Raw genomic sequence first — 23,316 nt, forward strand, 5'->3', positions numbered from 1 at the left:
GCCGGTAGCCCCGTGAGGAGGATGCGGCAGGGCAAGGGGTGGTGGCCCAACTGGGTGGGGGCTGGGGACGAGTCCTTGTGAAACTCCCGTCTGTTCCTCGGGGAAGACCAGCAGCGGGTTTCAGGCACGGATCAGCCCTCCCCACATCCCCCACGGCCTTGGCAGGAAAAGCTGCCATGCAGAAAAGCTTGACAACCTTGGGCCCATGGTGAGCCAGAGAGCTGGGAACTGGGTGACATGGAAGAGCAGCAGTAATAATAGTAACAGCAGCAGTGGTTATTGTTGAGTTCTTACTCTGCACTGACATTGTACAGCTCTCCAATGCAACAGACACTGTTAACAGCCCCATTACACAGAGGAGGAGACTGAGGCCCAGAGACTGCTGCTTGCGCATGGCCTCAGCTTCATCAGAGCCCCTTAGAACAGATGTGCATATGCTTATCCATTCTGCTCCAGGGACCCTGGGCTGTGTGGTGTCCTCAGCAGTGCTTCCCCCAGAAAGCCCTAGGGAGACTGAGCTCCTCTGCCCTTAACTCAGGCACAGGGTAGGGAGAGCCCAGAGCAGCAGGTGGCCTCCCTTCCAGCTCTGCTAACCTGCTGTGTGACCTCCAGCAAGTGGCTTCCCCTCTCTGCACCTTGGCTGCCTCCTCCTCAGCCAAGGGCTTTTTAGATCTAATCCTGGGGGCTGTTTGGTGGATTTCATTGGCTCCTGCCTATCTTGGACCTAGCACATAGTAGGCACTCCACAGAGGCCCAAGCCCCCTTCCAGGGCTTCCCAAGTCAGTGCCGATTATCTCCATGGAATCCACGCTGTGAAAATAAACATGAACTCAAGTGGCCCCAGTCTCCGTGGCAGCCAAGGGGAAGCTCGGGTCCCCAGCCTGTGTCTGTTCTGGGCAAGAACAAAAGTTTCCCTGTGAAGTTGCCCCCACCCCGCTTCCCTTCTGGAGCCAGCTGGGATGGGGAGGAGAGGAGGGGGCCAGGCCTGCAGCCCCATGAGCTCAGCTGCCTGTCAAAACCCAGCCTCCCTCCCCATCCCAGCACCACCCCAGGGTGAGGCAGGTGAAGGGCCCAAACCCAGGAGCCCCGGGGCAGAAAGCTGGGTCTGGTTGTAGGATCGGAGGGAGCAAGATTCCCCTGGGTGACCCTGGGGATGGAATCTGCAGGGACTAGAGTCCAGGGATGTAGATGGGGAAGCCATCCAATTACCCCTGCACAGAGCGCCATCCCGTACCCCTTCTCCCACCAGCCTCTCTGTTCGGAGCCTCTCAGATCCTGGGTTCCAGGAGCTGGTGGGAAATGGCTGGCCCTGCAGGACATGGCAGAACCAGCACAGAATTTGGTGCCAGAGAGAAATGGTGCAAACTCGGGCTCCATCATAGCTTGCTGTGAGACCTTAGGCAGAAAGGTCCTCTCTGAACCTCCATGTGTGCACCTGTATCATAGAATGGACCAGCCACCCAGGGTCTGAGGGTCAGCGCATCCAGGTTCAGCAACAGGTTCTTCTCATAGCCATTTCTGCCCACTGAGGACCAGGTAGTGTTCTGGGACAGAGGAGAGTCACACCCACAGTGGGTTCAGACACCTGACAGCCTGTGGGTCAAGGAAGTTGGGGTAATGCGAGCAGAGCGTCAGGGAGGCGCAGTAAACCCCTGAGAAAGAGCCAGACCCAGACGCAGGCCTGGGGAGCGGGGCGGGGCAGGGCTGCTCTGGGAGACGTCTGGTGTGGACCTGGCCCTCCTGACCATGTGATCGCCCCCTGGGGACAAAAGGGTGTGTGGGAGGAAGCCCCACTTCGCTAAACTCTAGCCCTCCGTGTGCCTAAGCAGCATGGCTCCGGGCCCCTGACCAAGCAAAAGGAGTGGCCTTCCTTCCCTCCAAGGTCCTCAGGGCCCAGGGAGTCCACGGGGAGGAGCACCTCGGTGTGGACGGTGGCCGTGCTGCATTTCTGGCATCCCCAGTGGCCACGGGGCAGACCTTGTTCAGCAGTGCGATGGCATAGGAGGTGAGGGATGGAGACGTTGACGAATGACAGCCAGGACTTATGTGAATTACATCTCAAAGCAGTTTTTAAAACTTAGTTTATGATTGTTTGTTGCTAGTTTGTAGAAATACAATTGATTTTTGTATTTTGATCTTGCAACCTTAGTAAACTCAGTTATTAGTTTTGGCAGCTTTTTGTAGATGACATTGAATTTTCTGCATGGATGATCATATCATCGGCAAATAAATGTGATTCTACATTTTTCCTTTCAAAATAAGATAACAGGACTTAGCTATGGGCACATGTTACACACCCCTTGGGGTCTCCCTGAAACCCCCAGAAGAATGGGGCTCTGCAAGGTGCTAGATCTTTTGAGTAAAGAGGCTGATGCCTAGAGCTAGCAAGACCCAGCTTATTATCGTCATAGGCTGCTGAACTCGGTGAGGGTCACAGTCCCTCCCCTATAGGGGGGATCATGAGAATTCATGACATCAGAGCTATAAAACTATCTGATTCAGAGCAATATTTGGAGCCCACAGAACTAGACTCCCTGTGTCTGAAACAGACCTTTGATAGTATATTGCTGTAGACTGAATGTTTCGGTCCTCCCACCCCAAATTCATATGTTGACGCCTAATTCCCAAAGTGGTGGTATTTGGTTATTTGGTGGGGGGGAGGCACATTGGGAGGTGACTAGGTTGTCAGGGTGGAGCCCTCATGTTTGGGATTCATGTCCTTGTAAAAGAGACCCCAGCGAGCTCCCTCACACCTTCCACCATGTGAGGACACAAAGGTCAGATCGAATCCTCACCAGACACCAAATCAGCTGGTACCTTGATCTTGGACTTCTCAGCTGCCAGAAGGTTAAGAAATAAATTCCTGTTGCTTATAAGTCACTCTGTATCCAGTATACAGTTATAAGAGCCTGAAAAGACTTAGGTATGTATTTTATTCAAAAGTAAACATTTCAAAAAATTTACAATGTAGGTTTTTGAATCTGTAAAACCCTTTGACTCTGCAATCCTAGTCTGAGAAATGGATCATTAGAAAATTAGGAAATGCACAAAATCACAGATCACTTGACTGACAGATAATGGAGAATGCCATCACAACATCATTTATACAAAAACAAGTGGCAGTGATCCGAAGAACCAACAGAGCCATGGAATACCACACAGTCATGATGAATGACTGCTGGGCAGATGTATCTTCATGGATGTGTTTATTTCTTTCTGAGTGAAATAGGTTACAATACAGTATCAGAGAATAATCCCATTTCGGTTTTTTATTAACACATATGTATAGGAAAATGTCTGGGAGGAAAATATTTCAAAATATTTACCTGATTATCCCTTCTAAGAGGTGGAGTTAGGAATAATGTGCACATTTCCCTGATATTCTTTTTTGTTTTATCTGCATTTTCTCGCCTTTCTACAGTTAAAGTTATAACAGCAATATAAACAACTACCATTCATTAAACATGGGCTTTGTGCTAAGAGCTGTATTGAGGGCTCTTTATACATTTCTTTATCTAATCCTATAACGACTCTGGGACACAGGTACTGTTACTTTATCAGGCAGGAGTCTTTCAATTGAAAGTGAGTGGATACTCAGCACAAAGTGGTTTAAGCAAAGAAAAGAGGATTAATCAGCTTATGCCAATGGAAAATCATGACTGGCTTCATGCAGGGGCTCAAAACTTACCTACCACAACTGGTTTCTCTTGGCTCCACTCCTCTGGTGCATGCTTCCTCTGGAGATCAAAATGGCTTTGTGTCAGGGGCCAGTCACACCCTCACAACTGCAGTGCTATGAAAAAGTGGTCCTCAAAAGCCCTAAGGGACACACCACAGGACTGGCTTGGGTCACATGACCACCCACCTAGCAATCTCTGTGGGCAGGTGGCGGATGCACCGATTGGCTTATGCCCAGGTCACATGCCCCACTCATGGAGCCAGGGAATAAAACCATGATTCAGAGTGGGACAGAATTGGTTCTTCTAAAGCAAAAGCAAAAGCAGAGTAATGCTTGCTGGCTGTGGTGAAAATAAGCCATCTCCCCACAATTATCATCTTCAACTTAGCAATGAGGAAGCTGGAGCTCAGAGATGGGAAATAGTTCGCTCAGAGTTATGGATAGTAAGTACGGGAGCAAGGATTTGAACTCTCGTTGTCTAACCCAAAGACCATAAACTTGTTTACTACATGATGTTGCCTTCCGTGATTACTTGTGTAGCATTTTGGTTAATTTAGAAACAAAATAAAATCATCCGTCTATGTCAGTGGGTTTGGGGTGTCTGGTTGCTTCAGGTGCAGGCAGGGTCAATACTTCCTCCTGAGATAGTGACCACCCAGCTGCTTTGTGTCTTTCCATCAAGACAAGCTACAAAGATGAGCCCTGACTCCAGCAAATGGCTAGTACAGCTCAGAAAAAGAAGATACTATAATGTAACTATACTGTCACAATAACAATATCTGATATTACTGGTGACTTATCATGTGCCAGGTGTTGTGCCACTGATTCCTGGTGACCATCTGTGGAGGTGGGAACTGTTGCTGCCCCGTGTTACATATGAAGGAACTGAAGCACAGAGAGGTGGGGTTCCTTGCCAAGGTCACACAGCTGTCTCAGGTGAAGGGCGGTGTAGGTTGAGGCTGACTCCAGAGTCAGCCCCCAATCACATGCCTGTATGGTAGTTCCTCTGCAGCCAGGAGAGAATGTTATTGGTACAGAGATCAGAACTGTAGAAAGTGAATGTGCTGAGAATATAACTCTGAGTAGTAAAGGAACCAGGTAAGGTTGATGCTTCCAGCTGATGTCCTGAAGGCCATTCTCTTGGATGTTTTCCAGGGATGATTGTGCATTCGGGCCTGAGGCACATGGTGCAGCCCAGAAACCTGATAAATATTCTTCCCGTTATGATCTCAGCCTTAATCCTGAGTATATAATTATTTCACATGGTACAGGATATCATCACTGGTGAATATAAATCCACCATGTCAGTAGACACTTAAGTTTAAAAGGCTGCTCAGTTAGGAGAATGTCCATGATACACTGTTAGTGATTTTTTTTAAATGTAAACTATAGCACTATATATAGAGCATGATCCAGATGTTGTTTCTTAAAAAAGATATCCACACATAAAAAAGACCCAAGGGATAAACATAAAAGCTAACTCTGGGGCTAGTATCATAGATTATTTTTATTTTCTCACTTATGCTTTTCTATACTTTCCAGATTTTCTATAACAAAGTATATTATATCCATAATTTAAAAGTTATTAAATTGTTTACAAAGGTTTTCAAGTATAAGTGGCCTAAGACTTCCACAACAACCTCAAGTTTTGTTTTTCTTTCAACTTTCTTTCATCATTTATTCATTCATTCAACAAATACCCACTGATTTCCGCCGTGCTGGGCTCATGCTTCCAGTGGATCAGACACAGATTCCCCTGAGGAGCTCCCTGTGCAGCGGGCGAACCACAAACCGACAGGGAGTCCTCACCTATAATTGTCTTCTCAGACATGAACAGCCCCATTAGCTGGGAGCCCTGTGAAGACAGGACCCTGCCTGGTCCATCTCTGTATCCCAGTCCCTGAGATGGGGCGGGAAGCAGAATTAGGTGCTCCAGAAATACCTGTGAACAAGTGGGTGACCAACATCAAGGAGACATGAGTTCAAATCCCAGCTCCCTGAGGACCAGTTTCCATTTCTGCAAGATGAGGGGACGATACCTACCTGCTGAGGTTGTCTCAAGGCTCCATTAGCACATGGAAAGTCTTTGTGCAATGCCTAGAAATAGTACTAGGCCCTCAGCAAAGGACATAATTTATTTCAAGTGGGGTAGATCACGACGGTGTACAGCCTGGGGTCAGGCCTTCCTCCGCAAGCTTCTGGAGCTTGACTAGAAAGAAATTTGGTTTAAGATTTGGAGAAAAGTGTGGAGACTATACTCCCATTTATCTAAAAAGAGAGGAGGCTTTACATTTCAAAATTAAAAGACAAACCAAAAAGTTGAAACAGCCAAACTTACCTAAAGGGAAAGGAAGGGAACAGGGTAGAGGGGCAGAGATAGAAGCTGGGCCACTGGTAATTGTCCATGTTTTACAGACCTGATCTGGGAACCAGGCAAATATTTCACATCATTATAAAACAATGTCAAATGCCTCAAAAAGAAATTCCAAGTATCAAAAGCAAAGCGGCAACTTTGGCACTAACTACGGCAAGTTGGTGATAATCACGTGGAGAGAGATGACTCCAAGTGACTAAACCCCAGTAATGCGGACTGTCTCTCCCTAATAAGACAGTCCCTAAAGGCAAAGCAAAAATAAATAGACTGCAGAAGAAACAAAATCGATAATTGTACTGTCAGTGGTATTGGTATTCTTATCTGAGAATGTTCCGTGGAAGCAGGACCCAGCAAATAAGTGTATCTTTGACTGGGAACTGGGGAAAAGGACGCATCGCATGGGAAAAAGGAAGTGTAGATGTAAGATGGATCAGGCCAAGCAAGAGCACTGCAGTCCTGAATTTAAATTAGACGTGTCAAAATGAACTCATGGGGTAGTTTTTAATAAAGTAATAAACTTTATTTTTGAGCAGTTTCTGGTTTACAGAAACACTAAGCAGAAAGTACAGAACTCCCATTCCCCTGTCATCTCCCTGTCTCCCCTTTCCCCTATCATTAACATCTTCCACTAGTGGGGTACCTTTGCCACAATTGATGAGCCAGTATTGATACATGATCATTAACTAAAGGCCATACATAGTTCATGTTCGGTTTCACTCTGTGGTGTACATTCTATGGGTTTGGACAAATGTATAACGACATGCATCTATCGTTGTACTACCATACAGAACAGTTTCAGTGCCCTAAAAATCCCCTGTGCTCCTCCTCTTCATCCCTTCCTCCCACCCACCCACCCAAATCCTGCAACTACTCATCTCTTTACTGTCTCCACAGTTTTGCCTTTTTCAAAATGTCATATAGTTGGACTTATACAGGGTATACAGCCTTCTCAGACTGGCTTCTTTCACCAGGCAATATGCATTTAAGGTTTCTCAATAACTTTTCATGGCTTGATACCACATTTCTTTTTACCACTGAATAACATTCCATTGCATAGATAAACTACAACTTGTCCATCCACCTACTAAAAGACATCTTGGTTGCTTTCAAGGTCTGGCGATTTCAAGGTCTCACGATGTATTCTATCTTAAAGAAAACAAATGCATTTCCCAGCTCTGTCCACTAAAAATGTGCAGAAACAATGACCAACCCGATAGCAATGAGTATCCCTTAAGCCTCAATTGCCATCTTTAAATGCCACTCCCCACCCAAGACCAGGGCTCCTTGGAAAAATGTCTGATTCTTTCTTGGGGAAGAAAATATACAAGATGAGGCTGGGGTATTTTGCTATTCCAGAAAGCAAGGAAATTATCAATCTACTGGGGTTAAAATGTCTCAGGGGTCAACCTGAAAAGGCTTTCTCTGGCTGAATGGACTCACCTGGGCATCACAAAGAATAATAATCGCAGGGGATTGAAACACATCAGATAACATTAAATCCCTATGTTCAACAGGATACACACACAAAAAGAAATCCACAGGAAATACTATAAAAAATAACTCCAAGGATGTTAGGAAACCAACTCATTATTTAAGGACTGACTGTTAAGGAATCAGGTCATTGCACTGTCTGTATTGCATATATTGCATTCAAATTGTTCTGTACCTCAGAATAACTAAAGAGTTGATAAAAAGAAGTTCCCTTTCACAAGTATTCCAGCTAAGAAAAGAAGAAGAAAGAATGGCATCATTTCACAGTCCCGAATGAAATAACGAATCTAGGCAGTGAGCATCAACAACTGCTAACTTCACAAAAAGAGAGATCACAAGACCTTACGGGCCTCCTGATGGAGGGACACACACCTCCTGTGAAGTAGTATGGCCAAAAATTGAACCTGAATCTGATCAAGCCTCTAAACCTAATTACAGGAAATATAGAGGACAGAGGAACACGTTAAAGGACCCCACAGGAATATAAGCAGCACGATCCAGATTGGGGGAAACTACAGGACAAACAACCAGGTTTCTTTAACAAATAAATGGCACAGGTAGAGAGGCAGGCAAGGAGGTAGAAAGAGATGGAGGATGAGAGAGAGAGGGAGAGAAGCACTATAAGAGACTTGAGACATATATGGACTTTTTTATAAGGTGTAAAAAACATTTATGAGACAATCAGGAAAATGTAAACATTGACTAGATACATGGGATGATAATAATGCCCCCCGGATGTGAGAACAGTATTATAGCTATGATATTTTTTAAAAGGATTTCCTTATCTTTTGGAAAGATAAACCAAAATAATTATGGCTGAAATGTTATAGTGTCCAAGATTTGCTTCAAAAGAATCCACTGGGATAGAGGAATTAGGGTGGAATGTAGGTGAAGCAAGATGGGGCATGAGTTGGGCATGAAGGGTGCATTATTCTCTCTACTTTTATCTATGTTTGAAATTTTCCATAATAAAAAAGGCTTACCAAAAACAAAATAAAAGCACCTTTTAGCAAAGGCAGAAGCAGCCCAGGATCTCTTGTATCTCTGATGTTTTTATGTTGTCACTTCTTCCGGTAAAATGTAGCCCAAGTAGCAACTTTCTTCTCAATACTCCAAAAGTAACTGTTGGTGAGTTGGTTCTAACCTGCATGAGCAGGGGCAAGGAGGGGCCATGGGTGATGCTCCCAACGCCTCGCATCAGCCAGAACCCTGGGAAGGACCACCCGCCACTGGGCGGAGGGAAGCAAGCTGGGTGTGGGCTCCAGCACTGCAGCCAACTTTGCATGAGCGAGACAAGAGTTTATAAACTCAGTCCCCCAGGGGGATTCCTCTCTGGGTCACGTGCAGTGCTGGGTGTTCACAGCCAGGCATGAGCCAGAAGGATAACAGCAGAGTCATGCAGTGATTAAGAGTCTGGACTCTGAAAAACATAGGTTCAAAAGTCCCAGGTCTCCGAGCATCTGCCTTCACCTGCCTGAGCCTCCATTTCGCACCTGTAGATGGGGAACAACAGGAGCACCTTCCTTAGGCTGACGTGTGGCTCCAGTGTGAGGATGTGCGTGAGTGCTGAGTTCAGTGCCAGGCTGAAGTGGTGCCCAACAAAAGGAAGTTAGTTCTGCAGTTGTTGCTCTCATTATTTTCAAATAGTTGTTATATACCTAGAATGTAAGGTAGAGCTTTTCCCAATTTTTTCTTATGTTTGCCTCTTTAGAGAGTATGCCTTATTATGGGGCACTTTCTCAGTTATTCCATTTTGACCAACAGAAGTTTGGGGAAGATGCATTAGCCTGAAATGACCTCGTGTGGTGCTCATTTTGGATTTAATCACAGTAACCTGACAAATGGGCTGAAAGAGATAAAGTAATTTTGGGGGGCTTTAGAATTTCTCCTGGAAGTGTGGCCTTGCACACACAGGGGTTGAATACCATTGCAAACAAGCTTTTACAGTCCACTTCATAATGCAGTGTAGAAGCTGTGCAAATCACAAACTTATGCCTTCAAGAAGAGTAAGTGTAACTTAACGGCATAATGTTTGTCAAGTAGGTATTTGTGGTGTGGGATAATTACAGCACTGTACATGAACTTGTATGTCAAACGACTCAGAAGTGGAGACAGGGGCTCTGGAAAGTGATGCTGGACGTCTCAGAAAGTGGGTTAGTAATGACAAAGACACAGATTCAAAAATGCAAGTGAAGCACAGGCAACAAAAGTGAAAATAGACAAATTGGACTTCAAAATTTAAAACTTCTACGCATCAAAGGGCACAAACAACACAATGAAAAGGCAACCCACTGTATGGGAGAAAATATTTGTAAATATTACATCTGATAAACCGTTAATATCCAGACCATATAAAGAATGCTTATACACACAAGAACAGACCCATAGACCAATGGACAGACTAGAGAGTCCAGATATTAAACCAAGCATATGTGGTAAATTAATATATGATAAAGGAGCCATGGATATACAATGGGGAAATGACAGTCTCTTCAAAAAGTGGTGCTGGCAAAACTGAACAGCTACATGGAAGAGAATGAAACTGGATTATTGTCTAACTTCATACACAAAAGTAAACTTGAAGTGGAACAAAGACCTGAATGTAAGTCATGAAACCATAAAACTCTTAGAAGAAAACATAGGCAAAACTCTCTTGAATATAAACATGAGCAACTTTTCATGAACATATCTCCCCAGGCAAGGGAAACAAAAGCAAAATGAACAAGTGGGACTATATCAAACTAAAAAGCTTCTGTATAGCAAAGGACACCATCAATAGAACAAAAAGGCATCCTACAGTATGGGAGAATATATTCACAAATGACATATCTGATAAGGGGCTGACATCCAAAATATATAAAGAGCTCACACACCTCAACAACCAAAAAGCAAATAATCCAATTAAAAAATGGGCATAGGATCTAAACAGACACTTCTCCAAAGAAGAAATTCAGATAGCCAAGAGGCACATGAAAATATGCTCCACATCGCTAATCATCAGAGAAATGCAAATTAAAACCACAATGAAATATCACCTCACACCAGTTAGGATGGCCAACATCCAAAAGACAAACAACAACAAATGCTGGCAAGGATGTCGAGAAAGGGGAACCCTCCTACACTGCTGGTGGGAATGTAAATTAGTTCAACCATTGTGGAAAGCAGTATGGAGGTTCCTCAAAAAACTCAAAATAGAAATACCATTTGACTCAGGAATTCTACTCCTAGGAATTTACCCTAAGAATGCAGGAGCCCTGTTTCAAAAAAGACATATGCACCCCTATGTTTATCGCAGCACTATTTACAATAGCCAAGATATGGAAGCAACCTAAGTGTCCATCAGTAGATGAATGGATAAAGAAGGTGTGGTACATATACACAATGGAATATTATTCAGCCATAAGAAGAAAACAAATCCTACCATTTGCAACAACATGGATGGAACTAGAGGGTATTATGCTCAGTGAAATAAGCCAGGCAGAGAAAGACAAGTATCAAATGATTTCACTCATCTGTGGAGTATAAGAACAAAGCAAAAAGTGAAGGAACGAAACAGCAGCAGAATCACAGAACCCAAGAATGGACTAACAGTTACCAAGGGGAAAGGGACTGGGGAGGATGGGTGGGAAGGGAGGGAGAAGGGTAATAGAGGGCACTACAATAAGTACACATAATGTGGGGGGTGGGGGCACGGGGAAGGCAGTATAGCACAGAGAAGACAAGTAGTGATTCTATAGCATCTTACTACACTGATGGACAGTGACTGTAATGGGGTATGTGTTGGGGACCTGATAATGGGGGGAATCTAGTAACCACAATGTTGCTCATGTAAGTGTATATTAATGATACCAAAATCTAAAAAAAAAAGAATACAGGATCCCAGACTCAAAAAGACATATGCACCCCTATGTTTATCACAGCACTATTTACAATAGCCAAGAAATGGAAGCAACCTAAGTGTCCGTCAGTAGATGAGTGGATAAAGATCTGGTAAATACACACAGTGGAATATTATTCAGCCATAAGAAGAAAACAAATCCTACCATTTGCAACAACATAGATGGAGCTAGAGGGTATTATGCTCAGTGAAATAAGCCAGGCAGAGAAAGGCAAGTACCAAATGATTTCCCTCATTTTTGGAGTATAACAATGAAGCAAAACTGAAGGAACAAAACAGCAATAGACACACAGACTCCAAGAAGGGACTAGTGGTTACCAAAGGGAAGGGGGGTAGGGAGGGTGAGTGGGGAGTGAGGGAGAAGGGGATTAAGGGGCATTATAATTAGCACACACAATATAGGTAGGTCATGGGGACGGCAGTATAGCCCAGAGAAGACAAGTAGTGACTCTATAGCATCTTACTAAGCTGATGGACAGTGACTGTAATGGGGTGTGTGGTGGGGACTTGATAATAGGGGGAATCTAGTAACCACAATGCTGCTCATGTGATTGTATATAAATGATACCTTAATAAAAAATAAAAATAAAGAATGCCTATAACTCAATGAGCAAAAGAAAGCAAACATGGGCAAAAGACTTCAATAGACATTTCTCCAAAGAAGATGTACAAATGACCAATGGGCACATGAAAATATGCTCAGCACCACTATTCATTAGGGAAATACCAATCAAAACCACAATGAGATACCACTGCGCCCCCACTAGGGTACTACTATCTGAAAACGGAAAGTCTGATGAAAATAGAACCTTTGTGCACTGTAGGTGGGAATGTAGAATGGTGCAGCCGCTGAGGAAAACAGTATGGCAGTTCCTTAAAAAATTAAAATAAAATTGCTGTATGATCCAGCAATTATACCTAAAAGAATTGAAATCAGGGGCTTGGAGAGAGATTTGTATCCTCGGGTTCATAGCAGCATTATTCACAATAGCCAAAGGGTGGAAGCCACCCCAGTGTCCATCGATAGAGGCATGGATAAGCAGAATGTGGTATATATGCACAATGAATATTATTCAGTCTTTTCAAAAAGGGAGTCTGTGACACATGCTATGACATAGATGAACCTTGAGACATTATGTTAAGTGAAATAAGCCAGTCACAAATGGACAAATAAATATGATTCCACCTATATGAGGTCCCTAGAATAGCCAAATTAATCAGGACAGAAAATAGAAGGATGGTGCGAGGGGCTGGGGATGGGAAATGGGGAGTTACTGTTTAATGGGTGCAGAGATCCAGACTGGGAAGATGAAAAAATGTTCTAGAGATGGATGGTAGTGATGCTTGCACAGCACATGTGAATATACTTAATGTCACTGAACTAACTACACACGTAAAAATGGTGAAGATGGTACATTTTATGTATATTTTATCACAATTAAAAATAATAAAAAAGGAAGAAGTGCAAGCGAGGAGTTTGAAATTAAACTGTCTCAGGAACTACAAGAAAATACCAATATTTATATTTATTATCTCTTTTTAACCCATTTGTCAGGTTGCTGAATAAACACCCAAAATTATAATAAAAATTGTAATTGCAATTGTGCAGGTGATACCCAGCTCATAACCTAGTATTTTAGGTATGTGTTTGATAGTTTCTTCATCTTGAGTTTAAATACACAATTGGCCCAAAACATTTGGAGGTATCTTCTCATTAGGAAAATCCAAGGGTGTCTTCCATCCCTTCTCACGTGTTCAGGGTACACATGGAATCATCTCCCATCACTACTGTATCCCCCTGCCTGGCTCTCCTTGGACACCCTGGTCCTCTCGGACAGTCCTGGACTGTTCAGGGATCTCACACAGCCTAGAATCCAGAGTGCAGGGCCCCAAGACTCCCACAAAGCCTGCCCTTTCTCCCCATGGGATGTTTCCTAAATGCACTGAGCGTGTAGTGTCTAAATGGCTCCTGCTTGTGTGCTTTTTAATATTCTTTTATTAAACAGGAATGAAGCTGCTCAAAGAAATGGGTGGAAATATTTTTAAAATTATTCCTGCACGCCAACATCCTGAAAGCAGTGTTCCTTTTGCAGGGTCCCCTCAAGGATGTCACCTTCCAGTTGCCCTCTCAGTGGGCTCCCTCCATGGGAAGCTGGCCTGCAGGGCCTCTGCTCATGGGTGGTAGACAAGGGCTGAGGCCTTGAGGGTAGAATCCTGACAGTCACCACCATGCGCTGGCTGCTCATGATGGGGACCAGGCCCCTGGCTGCATCCTCTTGTCCCCTTGCACTGTGTAAGGCCATCACAAGGCCACCAGGAGTTGCCTCCATGGCTTCCATCAAGAATCCCAAGAGAGCAGCCCCTCCTTTCTTCACCCTGCCCTGTCCCCACCTCCCAGGCCTCTTAGCTCTTCCCCATCCCCGAGACCCTGCTGCCTTGGTTTCTCAAGACCATTCCACCCTCCCCTGGTATCCAGCAAGCCAAGGTCTTCATCTGCATCTTCTTCAGCACGAGCGGTGAGCCCAAGCACATCTCTCCCATGCTGAATGCTCCTGGGCAGAGGAAAGGCAGGGAAGGGGGCTGAGGGAAAGGGGGTTATCATTCAGCACAAGTAATCAGACTCATCTCAGGCCATGAGTTGTTTCTTGCCCCCTCAGCTGGTTTACATGGGAGAGGCATAGCCCAGCGAGCACCAAGTGGACCATGCTATATTTCAAGGGCATTTGTCCCCTCCCCGTCTTACAGAATCCCTTCCATTGCTTTGACACCAATGGGTGCCCCCTCATCACTCCTTCCTGATCCTTCCTGGGCTTCACCTTAAGACTGCGTGGAGGTGGAAGGGGGATAGGGAAGACAGATAATCCCATTTCACCACGAAGGAGAAACGCATGCTGATAAAAATATGTAAGAGGTAAACCTAAGCTGGTCTGGGAGGTGAAGGAAGGCTTCTGGGAGGTGGTGATGTTTACACTTGAGGCAGGAAGAATGAATAAAAGTAAGCTAGGAAAAGAAAGTGGAGAGAGCCTTCCAACAAAGCCTGTTCAGGGCCTGCATGCAGGAGAGAGTGTGGGCTGCTTGAGAAGCTAAAAGAAGGCCAATGTGCTTGGCGAACAGCACAGAGAGAAAGGGGAAGGAGAGATGAATCCAGGGAGGTGGACACAGGCCAGGAGGCCTTAGAGGCCACTGGGAGGACTCTTGACTTAGAGGCTTTTCCTGAGTGCAGAAAAGCCTGCATTACCAAGCTCTTCCAGGGAGAAAAACTGCCCGCAGATTGTGTGGGCGGAAGCGTAGGTGGAAGCCAGGACTCAGGGATGGAATTTGCTGGCTTCTCTGTGTGCTGGGAACAGTTGCAAGGAGCTCTGGATGTCACAGAGCTCAACAACACACCCAGCTCGCCACCCTTCTGAGGCTGCCCAGCACCAACAGGTGGCAGTGGAAGGGCAGTGGCTACAGGCCTGGCTCTGCCACTCCACGACCTTGAGCAAGGTACATCCCCACTCTGGGTCTCACTTTCTTCATCTGTACAGTGGGTGTCAGTGCAAGCTGTCTCAAAGGTTTGTTTTAGGATTCCATGAGATCACAGATGCTCAAAGCTTCACAAAGGGCCTGGTATAGTAAGGCATCAATAAAAGATCACCAGTATCATCATTACTATTATTGCTATTGCTGGTATTTTCAGCCTGTCCCAACTCCTGAGCGCTGTTCCGCCTTTTGGTTGCTGGGCTGTCTGGGGATCTGATGCTGTCCCGGAACTGGCATGCTCTACTCTTTTGCATAAATGTGCATCCTGCATTCAGAAGAGCCCCTCCTTCCACTCAGGGTCCAGCAAGGTTGCTCGGGGGACACATTCCAGAAAGAATGACTGTGTAACATGAAACCCTGAATCTGGAAACACAACCTCTATGGGAAATTAGAGGATAAGGTCTGCTCTGCGGACTGCCCAACTTCATTCCATACAAAAGGGATATTGAAACCCAAAGGCCTCGTCACTTGGCCTCCTGCCTATGATCTCACTACTCACCACAGCCGAGCTTCCTAAAAAATAAACTTCACTGTGGCACTATGCTGTTTAAACCCTCCCATGGCCCCCCACTGCCCTCAGGTTCAAGCCCACACTCCTGATCATGACCTACAACATCTGTGCCCTGATCCAGTGATATATGCTTCCAGTGGATCAAGTTCTTTCCTGCCTCAGGATCTTTGCACATCCAGTGACCCTCCTGTCCCCTCCAGCAGGCCACTGCCAATTCTTCCAGATTCTAAAGCCCACAGACCTTGCTGAACCTCCAAATAGTAGTGGGAAATAGTAATATCATCCCCACTTTCCAGATGAAGAAACTGAGGCCCTGAGAACCACCATGTGATTCCTGAAACAAAGCCCCAGGCCATGCCAGCCAGACTCCAGGATCTTTGAGCACCCAAGAGGAAGCACCTGGTCATACCCCATCATAGCAGGAGAGCAGAGGTGGCTCAGAGAAGAGGGCTGAGCCAAGGAGAATGGGCCAATGTGCACAGAGCAAACGCACTGAAGTCACACTTAGCACATTCAAAGCCCACCCTGGCCACTTACACTTGTGTTCAAAGGCAAGACATTTGACCTCTCTGAACCTCAGTCTTCCCAACTGTAAAGTGGGGCTAAATAATAATCCCTCCCTCACAGGTGCATTGTGAGTATTCAGGCAGCACCTGGCATGTGGTAGATACTCAGTGAATGGCATGATGCTGGCCTCCCTTGATGTACTGGGGGAGGCTGCACCAGTCCAGACCAGCCCATCCCAGACTACACTTGCATCACCCGAGGTTAGGCTGCTGGGGCCTGGGAACCATCCCTGCCCTGTTTTCTGTTTTGGGTTTTGTGTTTCCCAGCGTTTCCTTTGGAAAAAGTCCAGCTTCCTCCCTGCTGGAAGGAGGCAGGAGGGGATTGTTCACGCCTGGGCCTGGATGCCCAGGGGAGCGGTGTGGGGAGGTGGCGAGAGCTTGGAGTTTGGAGTCTGGCCAATCCAGGTTCAAATCCAGGATCTAACACGTACAATGCTGTGTGACCCCAGGCAAGTGACTTCGCCTCTCTGAGGGGCTGATTTCCTCACCTGTTAAAAGGTCTCATGATTTCTACCTCAGAAAGCACTAGATGCAGATAGAGGGACTGAGATGAGAGACGATTCTGGATATACTTCCCCAGTGGCCCCAGTGTGCATGTGGTTAATTCCTCCTGGGGAGGGACTGAAGATGGGGAGGAAGCTATAGCTAACAGAAGTTAGCAACACAAATGCCCCCTGGCAAACTGAAGAGAGGGGTTGTCCTGCCTGGTGTGGGCACTGGGGATACAGTGGGGGAGGGGGGAAGGCACAATTCAGCTCCACATAATCCACACTTCCAGAATGAGGGTCCACAATTATCAGACCTCTGATTTTTCAGGAGAAAAATCCATATTTTCATGCAAATTTTTTAATTAAACCATGATAAGGAATATAGACCATAAGAGTCCACTTACATAAAATTCAAAAACAGGCAAAACTCGTGTGGTGATAAAAACCAGGGTAATGGTTTCCTTAGAGGAGGGGTGGGTAGTGCCTGGGAAGGGGCATAAGGAGAGATTCTGAGGAGCTGGAAACACTCTCTCCCTTGATCTGGGTGTCGGGGGCATGAGTGTGCCCCCTTCATAATTTTATGCTTTGTGCACTTCTCTATATGTATACTATATTTCAATAAAAATGCTAGAATAGTTTTAGAAGGAATAAATCAAGACAGTGGTACAGGGAGGAGAGACAGGAAGCATGGATCAAACTGAATGTATCTGCAGGCTGCATCCTGGGCACCAGCTGGGACACCTGAGACGGGAGCAGGGGTGACTTAAGCCCTTGACACTCTGGACTGGTTCCTCACCCTTAAGGGTCACCCTTGCTTCCCAAGCCACACAGGAAGAATGCCCATCCTACCCACCCCCATAGCTGCCTTGTCTGGAGATGGCTGGCGAGCCACATCTCCGTTCACCCTGCCTCTCAGCCAGATTTTGCTGAGTTCAAATGCTGGAGAAACAGGCATACCCTGCCACTCGGATGATAAAGTGACACCCAGAAACCTCACCCTCGTTTATGATACATCTTACTTCACCAAGCATACCCAGAGGACAGTAATGGAAAGGGCAGGCAGAGTTCTGCTTCCAAAAAAGCCTTCCTAGAATCTGGATCTCCCCAAGCCTGCCTCCCAGCCCCGAGCAACTCCATGGGGGAAACCCAAAGGCAGCAAACTCAACTGGCAGCACCCCAGGTGCCCTTGAGCCCCGGCCAACAGAGGGGTGGTGGTTAGTAGTGAGACTGCCTGGGCTCCACCCCTCCACCTGGTCCCGATATCTTGGTTTTATTTTTTATTTTCATTCTTTTCTTTCCTGAGCGCCAAGGGAAGACACACATGCCTCCTACATAAAGCGGCACTAACCAAACAAATGCTCATCATATGCATTTATTTGCACAGACACTCATAAACACTTTAATAGACACCCAGTAATTACAGGAAGGGGCAAACCTCCAATTCTGCAGATCCCAAGCATTTTGAAGTACATTTAAGATAAAGATCAAATAGAATGGGTGCTGGCCCCTGCATCACACGCAGCCCCCTTCCCCAGCCATGGACCCTCAGGGTAGAGACCAATGAACTTCCTTGCTTTTGTGAATTTGTGTCCAATTCATATAAAATGTCTTTCTGTAAGTTATTCTTAGTGTCCTAATGGGGCTTTTATGGTTCCATATACAGTCCTGGGCCTTTTCTTTGTTCTGGCTCAGGTCCTTGGGAGGGAAAGCCCCTGGTTCTAGCTGGGCTGCTGAAATAACCCAACCCATCCATTTGGTAAGAAATGCAAAGATTCTTGAGCTTTTAAAAAAATTAATATAAGAAAAAATTTTAAAGATTCTCGAGCTGTGAAAAAAAATAAAGATAAACAGCACCTTGACAGTCCCACCCGGTCAGTTTTGGTGCATTGGCCTGACGCTCCTAATTCTGTTGCCTCCCAAAGCTTCCCTAGGCCCCAGGCTCCACAGCCAGGGCACGTGGAGGAGGCAGGGGCTGTCTGGGTGGGTGTCTGGCACTGCTGCATGGGTCAGGTTGCGGGTGGGGGTTCTCCTGTGCCCAGCCCACAGGTGCCTGGATCTGAGTTTCACCTGCCCTAAAAGAAGGCAGATGGCTGAGCTCAGGCCCTGGTAGGAGGAAGAGGAGGAGGCACCTGTGACCTCCCCAGCCCTGGGGACTCCCTTTTATCCAAGTATTCACCAAACATTTATAGAGGCCTACTATGTGCCAGGCACTGTAGGAGCCATCCTCTCTAACAGCCTGGTGGGTTGAGTGGTATTGTTATGCACACTTTACAGATCAGGAAGCCAGACTTGCCGAGACCCCACAGGCAGATCCTGAACCAGATCTGGGTGATCCCCTGAGATCTGCTCTTGACCCCTCTGAACCACTGCCTGGCCAGTGGAAGACTTAGCCCTGGGCACCTGGCCAGGGCACTGTCCCTCCCCAGCCCTGAGGGCAGATAGCAGCCTTTGGATCCCAGCGCATCTCATCTCCTGACCGACCAGGAAGGAATCTCATAACAAATGGCCCAGACCTTGTGTTGAACTGTCATGAGTCTGTGGCCGGAGGACCCCTGCCCCCACCCCATCAGCTAGTTGAAGAAGGGGCTGGGCTGCAGGAAGGACAGGACTTTGCTGGGGCTGGAAATCCCTGCGTAGCACCCTCGCACACAACCTCGGAGATAAACTCCATCTCCCCAACAAACTCTGACGTGACTTCTGTCCCCTGCCACCTCTCTCAGGAGCCTAGAAAGCCCAGATGGGAGAGTGAGAACCCGCTCCTGGCCCCCTGTCCAAAGGACCCAGCTTGGACCTCTGCCTGGTCAGTCCTCTCTTCCACCACGGTTAGTGTCTCTGCGAGCCCTCCACAGGCACAAGACCACAGACACTTTCCCTGGGCTGTGGGAAGGCGGCCAGGTTACTTATCACACACATCCATCTCTCTGCTGGCTGAGAAGGGGCCTAAGCCTTTGGCCTCTGTGTCCTGGGGTCAAGCACAGCTGGGAACCATCGACCCGAACATGGTCACCACCAGCTCAGAATGAAGGTTCAGGTACTCAGCGTCTGCCGGTGCTGTCTGGCTGCACTTCCGGAGCTCCCAGGCCTCGGAATCCCGGCCTGCATCCCGGGAATGGCAGCCCCCAATCCAGCCCATGGCTTGGGGCGGCTCTGGTCCAGTCTGCCTGCCTCCCGCTATCTGAAGATGGCCCAGGCCAGGGGCGCTGGGGGAAGCTGAGGCAGGTCTGGCTCTCAGGGCGGGGTGTAATTGCAGGTCCTGCAGCCCTTGGTCTGTGCCTTCAGGCTCCTCCGCACCCGGCGGGCTGGAGCTGGGCCTGGTACTCCACCCCCGCCGGGGATCCTCGCCTCCACCTAGGGCTGTAAACAGGGAGGGGACCTTGTTTCAGCTCTGGTCAGAAGCATAGTCCTGCAGAGAACGGACAGGACCCCACAGGGGGCACGGGTCTTACGGTTGTGCTCATGGGAGGCCAGTAGCACAGGCAGGCGCAAGGGTGCACGGCCCTAAGGACAGGAGCAAAGGGGTATAGAGAAAGGTTCGTGGAAATGGGGTTTCCGCAGGATTAAGGGGAGCTGATACACCCGCCTAGAGCTTCCCTCTCATGCTTGCTTCCTCCCAAACAATTCTGAACGGCTGGCTTGGTCTTTCCTCAGGTGGAGAAAAGCTGAGGCTGTTTCTGCCGCTGATCCGCACCAGAGAGAATCCCGGATCCGCCGGTGCGTGCGGGTGCCAGCGGCCGTCGGGGTTTGGGGTCCAGGGCTGCCGGGGGGGATTCTGCGCGTATCTGATCTCAGCGCTCCCGGTCGGGGCCGGCAAAGTGCCTCTGGCCGCCTCCTGGCAGCACCCGGCTCTGGGCTTAGGCCCGCATCCTACCGTGCAGTCGGCTTCTTCCGCGGGGGAAGGGATGCGGTGGGAGGCCCAGAAGCCGCGGCTGTGCTCGAGACCCGAGGCCTCTGCGCGTCTGTACGAAGGACCCGGGACCGCTCACTCCGCTGGGGGAGCGAGGGGCCGTGCAGCGGCGACAAAGGACAAGGACCAGGACCTATAGGGTAATCCGGAGCGCGGGAGGGAGTGCGGGTACGGATGGACAGTGAGCGGGACCCGGAGAGGGGCTCCAGGTTTGTGGTCTGGGTAGCCCGACTCCCAGACTAGAAAGAGAAACCCGCTGCTGGGTCTGGCCCCTCACGTCGGCCCTCTCGATGTGAGCTCTGGTGGTGTGGGCTTTGACAAGGGCAGGAGCACCGGGGCGATGTGCCAAGCTTCTCTGCGGCCCTGGAAACACGACCCTGGGCACAGTCGGTGGCCCTTGCTTGGCTCTGGACGCCAGCGCGGGGACAGAGAAGCCTCGGAGGCCAGGCTACAGGGGCCCCGTCCAGCCAAGGGATAAGTGTGGAGAGGAAGAGGCCCGGCACAGGGAAGTAGGGAGTGGGAGACGGAGGAGGAGAACGGAACGCTGCACAGAAAGTTTGGGGTCCTAGACGAGTCTGCAGAGCAATGACAGGAGAGGATACCCGACTGCGCTCGGAAGCAGGCGAGAGTGTGGGCCTGGAACCAGGACCCTCTCGCCTACAGCAGCTGGTGCAGAGACGCAGCAATGCCAGCAGAGGGCAGAATGCGCCCGGTGGGTCTGCCAACCCCGCGCCGGCTCTGCGCCTCCCGGCTCTGCACGCCTGAACCTTACCCGCCCGGCTTCTCCCGGCAGCTGCCGCGCCCCGCCCCAGATGCCCGGACAAGGCGGCCCAGGCCCAGGTCCTACCTCGAGAGCTCACGGCCTGGGGTTTCCAGGCTGCGCAAGGCCAGGGGACAAAGGGCGTCTGAGAGAAACTCCATTTCCACTCATCCACCGTCCTGGATACAGACACAACAAAGACACGAGAAATACATGTAGACACAAAGCCACACACACAAACCCAAAAACTCCGAACGACATGAGAGCACACAGAATCATTCAGAAATACACACAGATACACAAAGGTGACACGAAGACACGCATAAGCAGAAAAAGATTCCAGCCACAGAGACTGAGAGACACACAAAGACCTGTGCCCCCGCATAGAATGACAGATACAGGGGTACACACAAAGACCTACAGAAGCACAGAAGATCCAGAGGCATGGCAGGACCTGCAGATTCACACCCAGACATATATGCCTGCAGGGGAATAGACACAGATTCACACGCTGCTCTGCTCGGAGCCCAGATAGTCGCAGGGACACAGAAATATTGTTTGTGCACAGAGACACGGGTGCACAGGCACGCAAGAACCTCAGAGGCGGGAGCATCGACACGCACAGGCACACATAGATACCCACCAACACACACGCAGGTACTGGGTGGGGCGGGAGCCTCTAATCCTCCACAAAGCCGGGCCCCTGCGCGGGGCCCCACGGCACAGGGGGCCACTTCTGACCAAGCCTCCCGCAGGCTCCAAATCCGATCCGCCCTCTCGCCTCTAGCGGGGTCAGGGGACCCGCCTCCCGTGCCCTCCGCCCCCGCCCCGCTCCGCGCCGCTGCTCCGCTCCCGGAGGGGCCGGGTTGCCCCGCAGAGGCTCGCGGGGGCAGCCAGCGCCTGTCCCGGGGACGCATCAGCCCTCCTGCTCCAGGGCGAGCCGCGCCTCCGTGGGGATCCAGGGGTCCGAAGACACAGACGGTCCGGGCGCGGTGCACTGCAGCCCGACGCAGCGGCCTGGACGCCGAGCGCGGTACCAGGCCAGGTGGGTACCTGCCGCGGCAGATGCCGGAGTCGGTCTCTCGGTCTCGCTGGCCTTTAGCTCCCCAGTGCCGAGGCGCACTTTGCCCAGACTAGCCAGGGTGCTGTCCCTGCAAGCGCGGCCTATCGACCCCTGGAGGGGTCCCTCTGCCTCCAAAGGTAGCCTATCCCAGTGGCCAGTCCGGTTTCCTTCAAGCAGCCTAATTCTTGTCTTCGGGAGTCTTCAGTCCTGGACGCCGGGGCCCCCAACCCCTACCACTGCCTCTCACTCCAAATCCGGCCAGGCCAGGTTCTCGGCCACTGACCCCCACCGCTGCCCAAGAACACCTTTCCCAGATCTAATGGTCCTCTAACCTCTCCGGCCTTTTGAACCCGTGCCTGACCTTCCTCGCACGCCCAATGCCCCCCATCCTCGATCCCAGGGCCCTCCAGGATCTTCGCTCAACTTTCACTCAATCTCTGCCCCTCCTAAAGATTCCTGGAGCCCTCACCCCAAATCCGGGGCCCATCCTTCCCTCCCTCCCTGGGCCAGGGTCCCCTTTGGCAAATCCTGGGCCAGTAGCCTTCCCCGGCTGCCGGTCCCTGTCTTCACCCGCGGCAGCTAGCCCTCTCCGCGGACCAAACCAGCCCCGGAAGGCGCCGCCGCCTGGGGAAAGCCAACTCAGCCCGGGGCGACCTACCTCGGCCGACAGTCGGGGTTCCCGGGCTGCCTCTCCGGACCGGCGCCGTCCCCTGGTGGAGCCGCTGCGCTCCCCGCGGTCCGCTCAGTCTGGCCTCGCTCGGGCCACTCCTCTTAGCGCTGAAGCTTTACAAAATATTAATAATAAAGAAGGCAAGAAAGAAAAAAAGCCTTCATTCCCCAACTCCCAAATCAATTTTTCAAAGGGGTGTGGCGGAAAGATTTGTTTCGAAGGCTACTCAAACTTCGGCGAGGGGCCAGCGGGGCGCTCGGCCTGGCCGGGGCGTCCGGTCCGCGCTCGGGGCCAGGCGCGGCGCGGGGCACACGCCGGGGGCGCGGGGAGTCCTCCCGCGGGGGGGCGGCGACGGCACTATTTGACGTGGAGCCTCCGGCTCATCCCGGC

The 23,316-nt window shown here is 49.2% G+C and overlaps 1 protein-coding gene across 4 annotated transcripts; it reads right to left on the bottom strand.

The window, feature by feature from the left end:
- Positions 1 to 17,891: 17,891 nt before the first annotated feature.
- LOC118926659 (uncharacterized) lies at positions 17,892 to 23,306 on the bottom strand. 4 transcript variants are annotated; one of them, XR_008996636.1, is made up of 4 exons: positions 23,153 to 23,306; positions 22,915 to 23,039; positions 21,837 to 22,246; positions 17,892 to 21,372 (listed from the first exon to the last, which is right to left on the bottom strand). XR_008996636.1 is itself a non-coding variant. In XM_057499038.1 (4 exons), exons 3-4 carry the CDS (start codon positions 21,804 to 21,806, stop codon positions 19,498 to 19,500), a joined length of 912 nt encoding a protein of 303 aa, XP_057355021.1. In that variant the 5' UTR covers positions 21,807 to 22,246; positions 22,915 to 23,039; positions 23,153 to 23,285; the 3' UTR covers positions 17,892 to 19,497. The 4 variants fall into 4 exon arrangements, 2 of the variants coding, with proteins under 2 accessions (XP_057355021.1, XP_036769818.2); XR_005030573.2 differs by having other exon boundaries at positions 17,892 to 20,283; positions 20,398 to 22,246; positions 23,153 to 23,300; XM_057499038.1 differs by having other exon boundaries at positions 17,892 to 19,883; positions 21,281 to 22,246; positions 23,153 to 23,285.
- Positions 23,307 to 23,316: the final 10 nt, after the last annotated feature.

This window comes from Manis pentadactyla, chromosome 3 (assembly GCF_030020395.1).
Source record: "Manis pentadactyla isolate mManPen7 chromosome 3, mManPen7.hap1, whole genome shotgun sequence".
NCBI classification, from domain to species: domain Eukaryota; kingdom Metazoa; phylum Chordata; class Mammalia; order Pholidota; family Manidae; genus Manis; species Manis pentadactyla.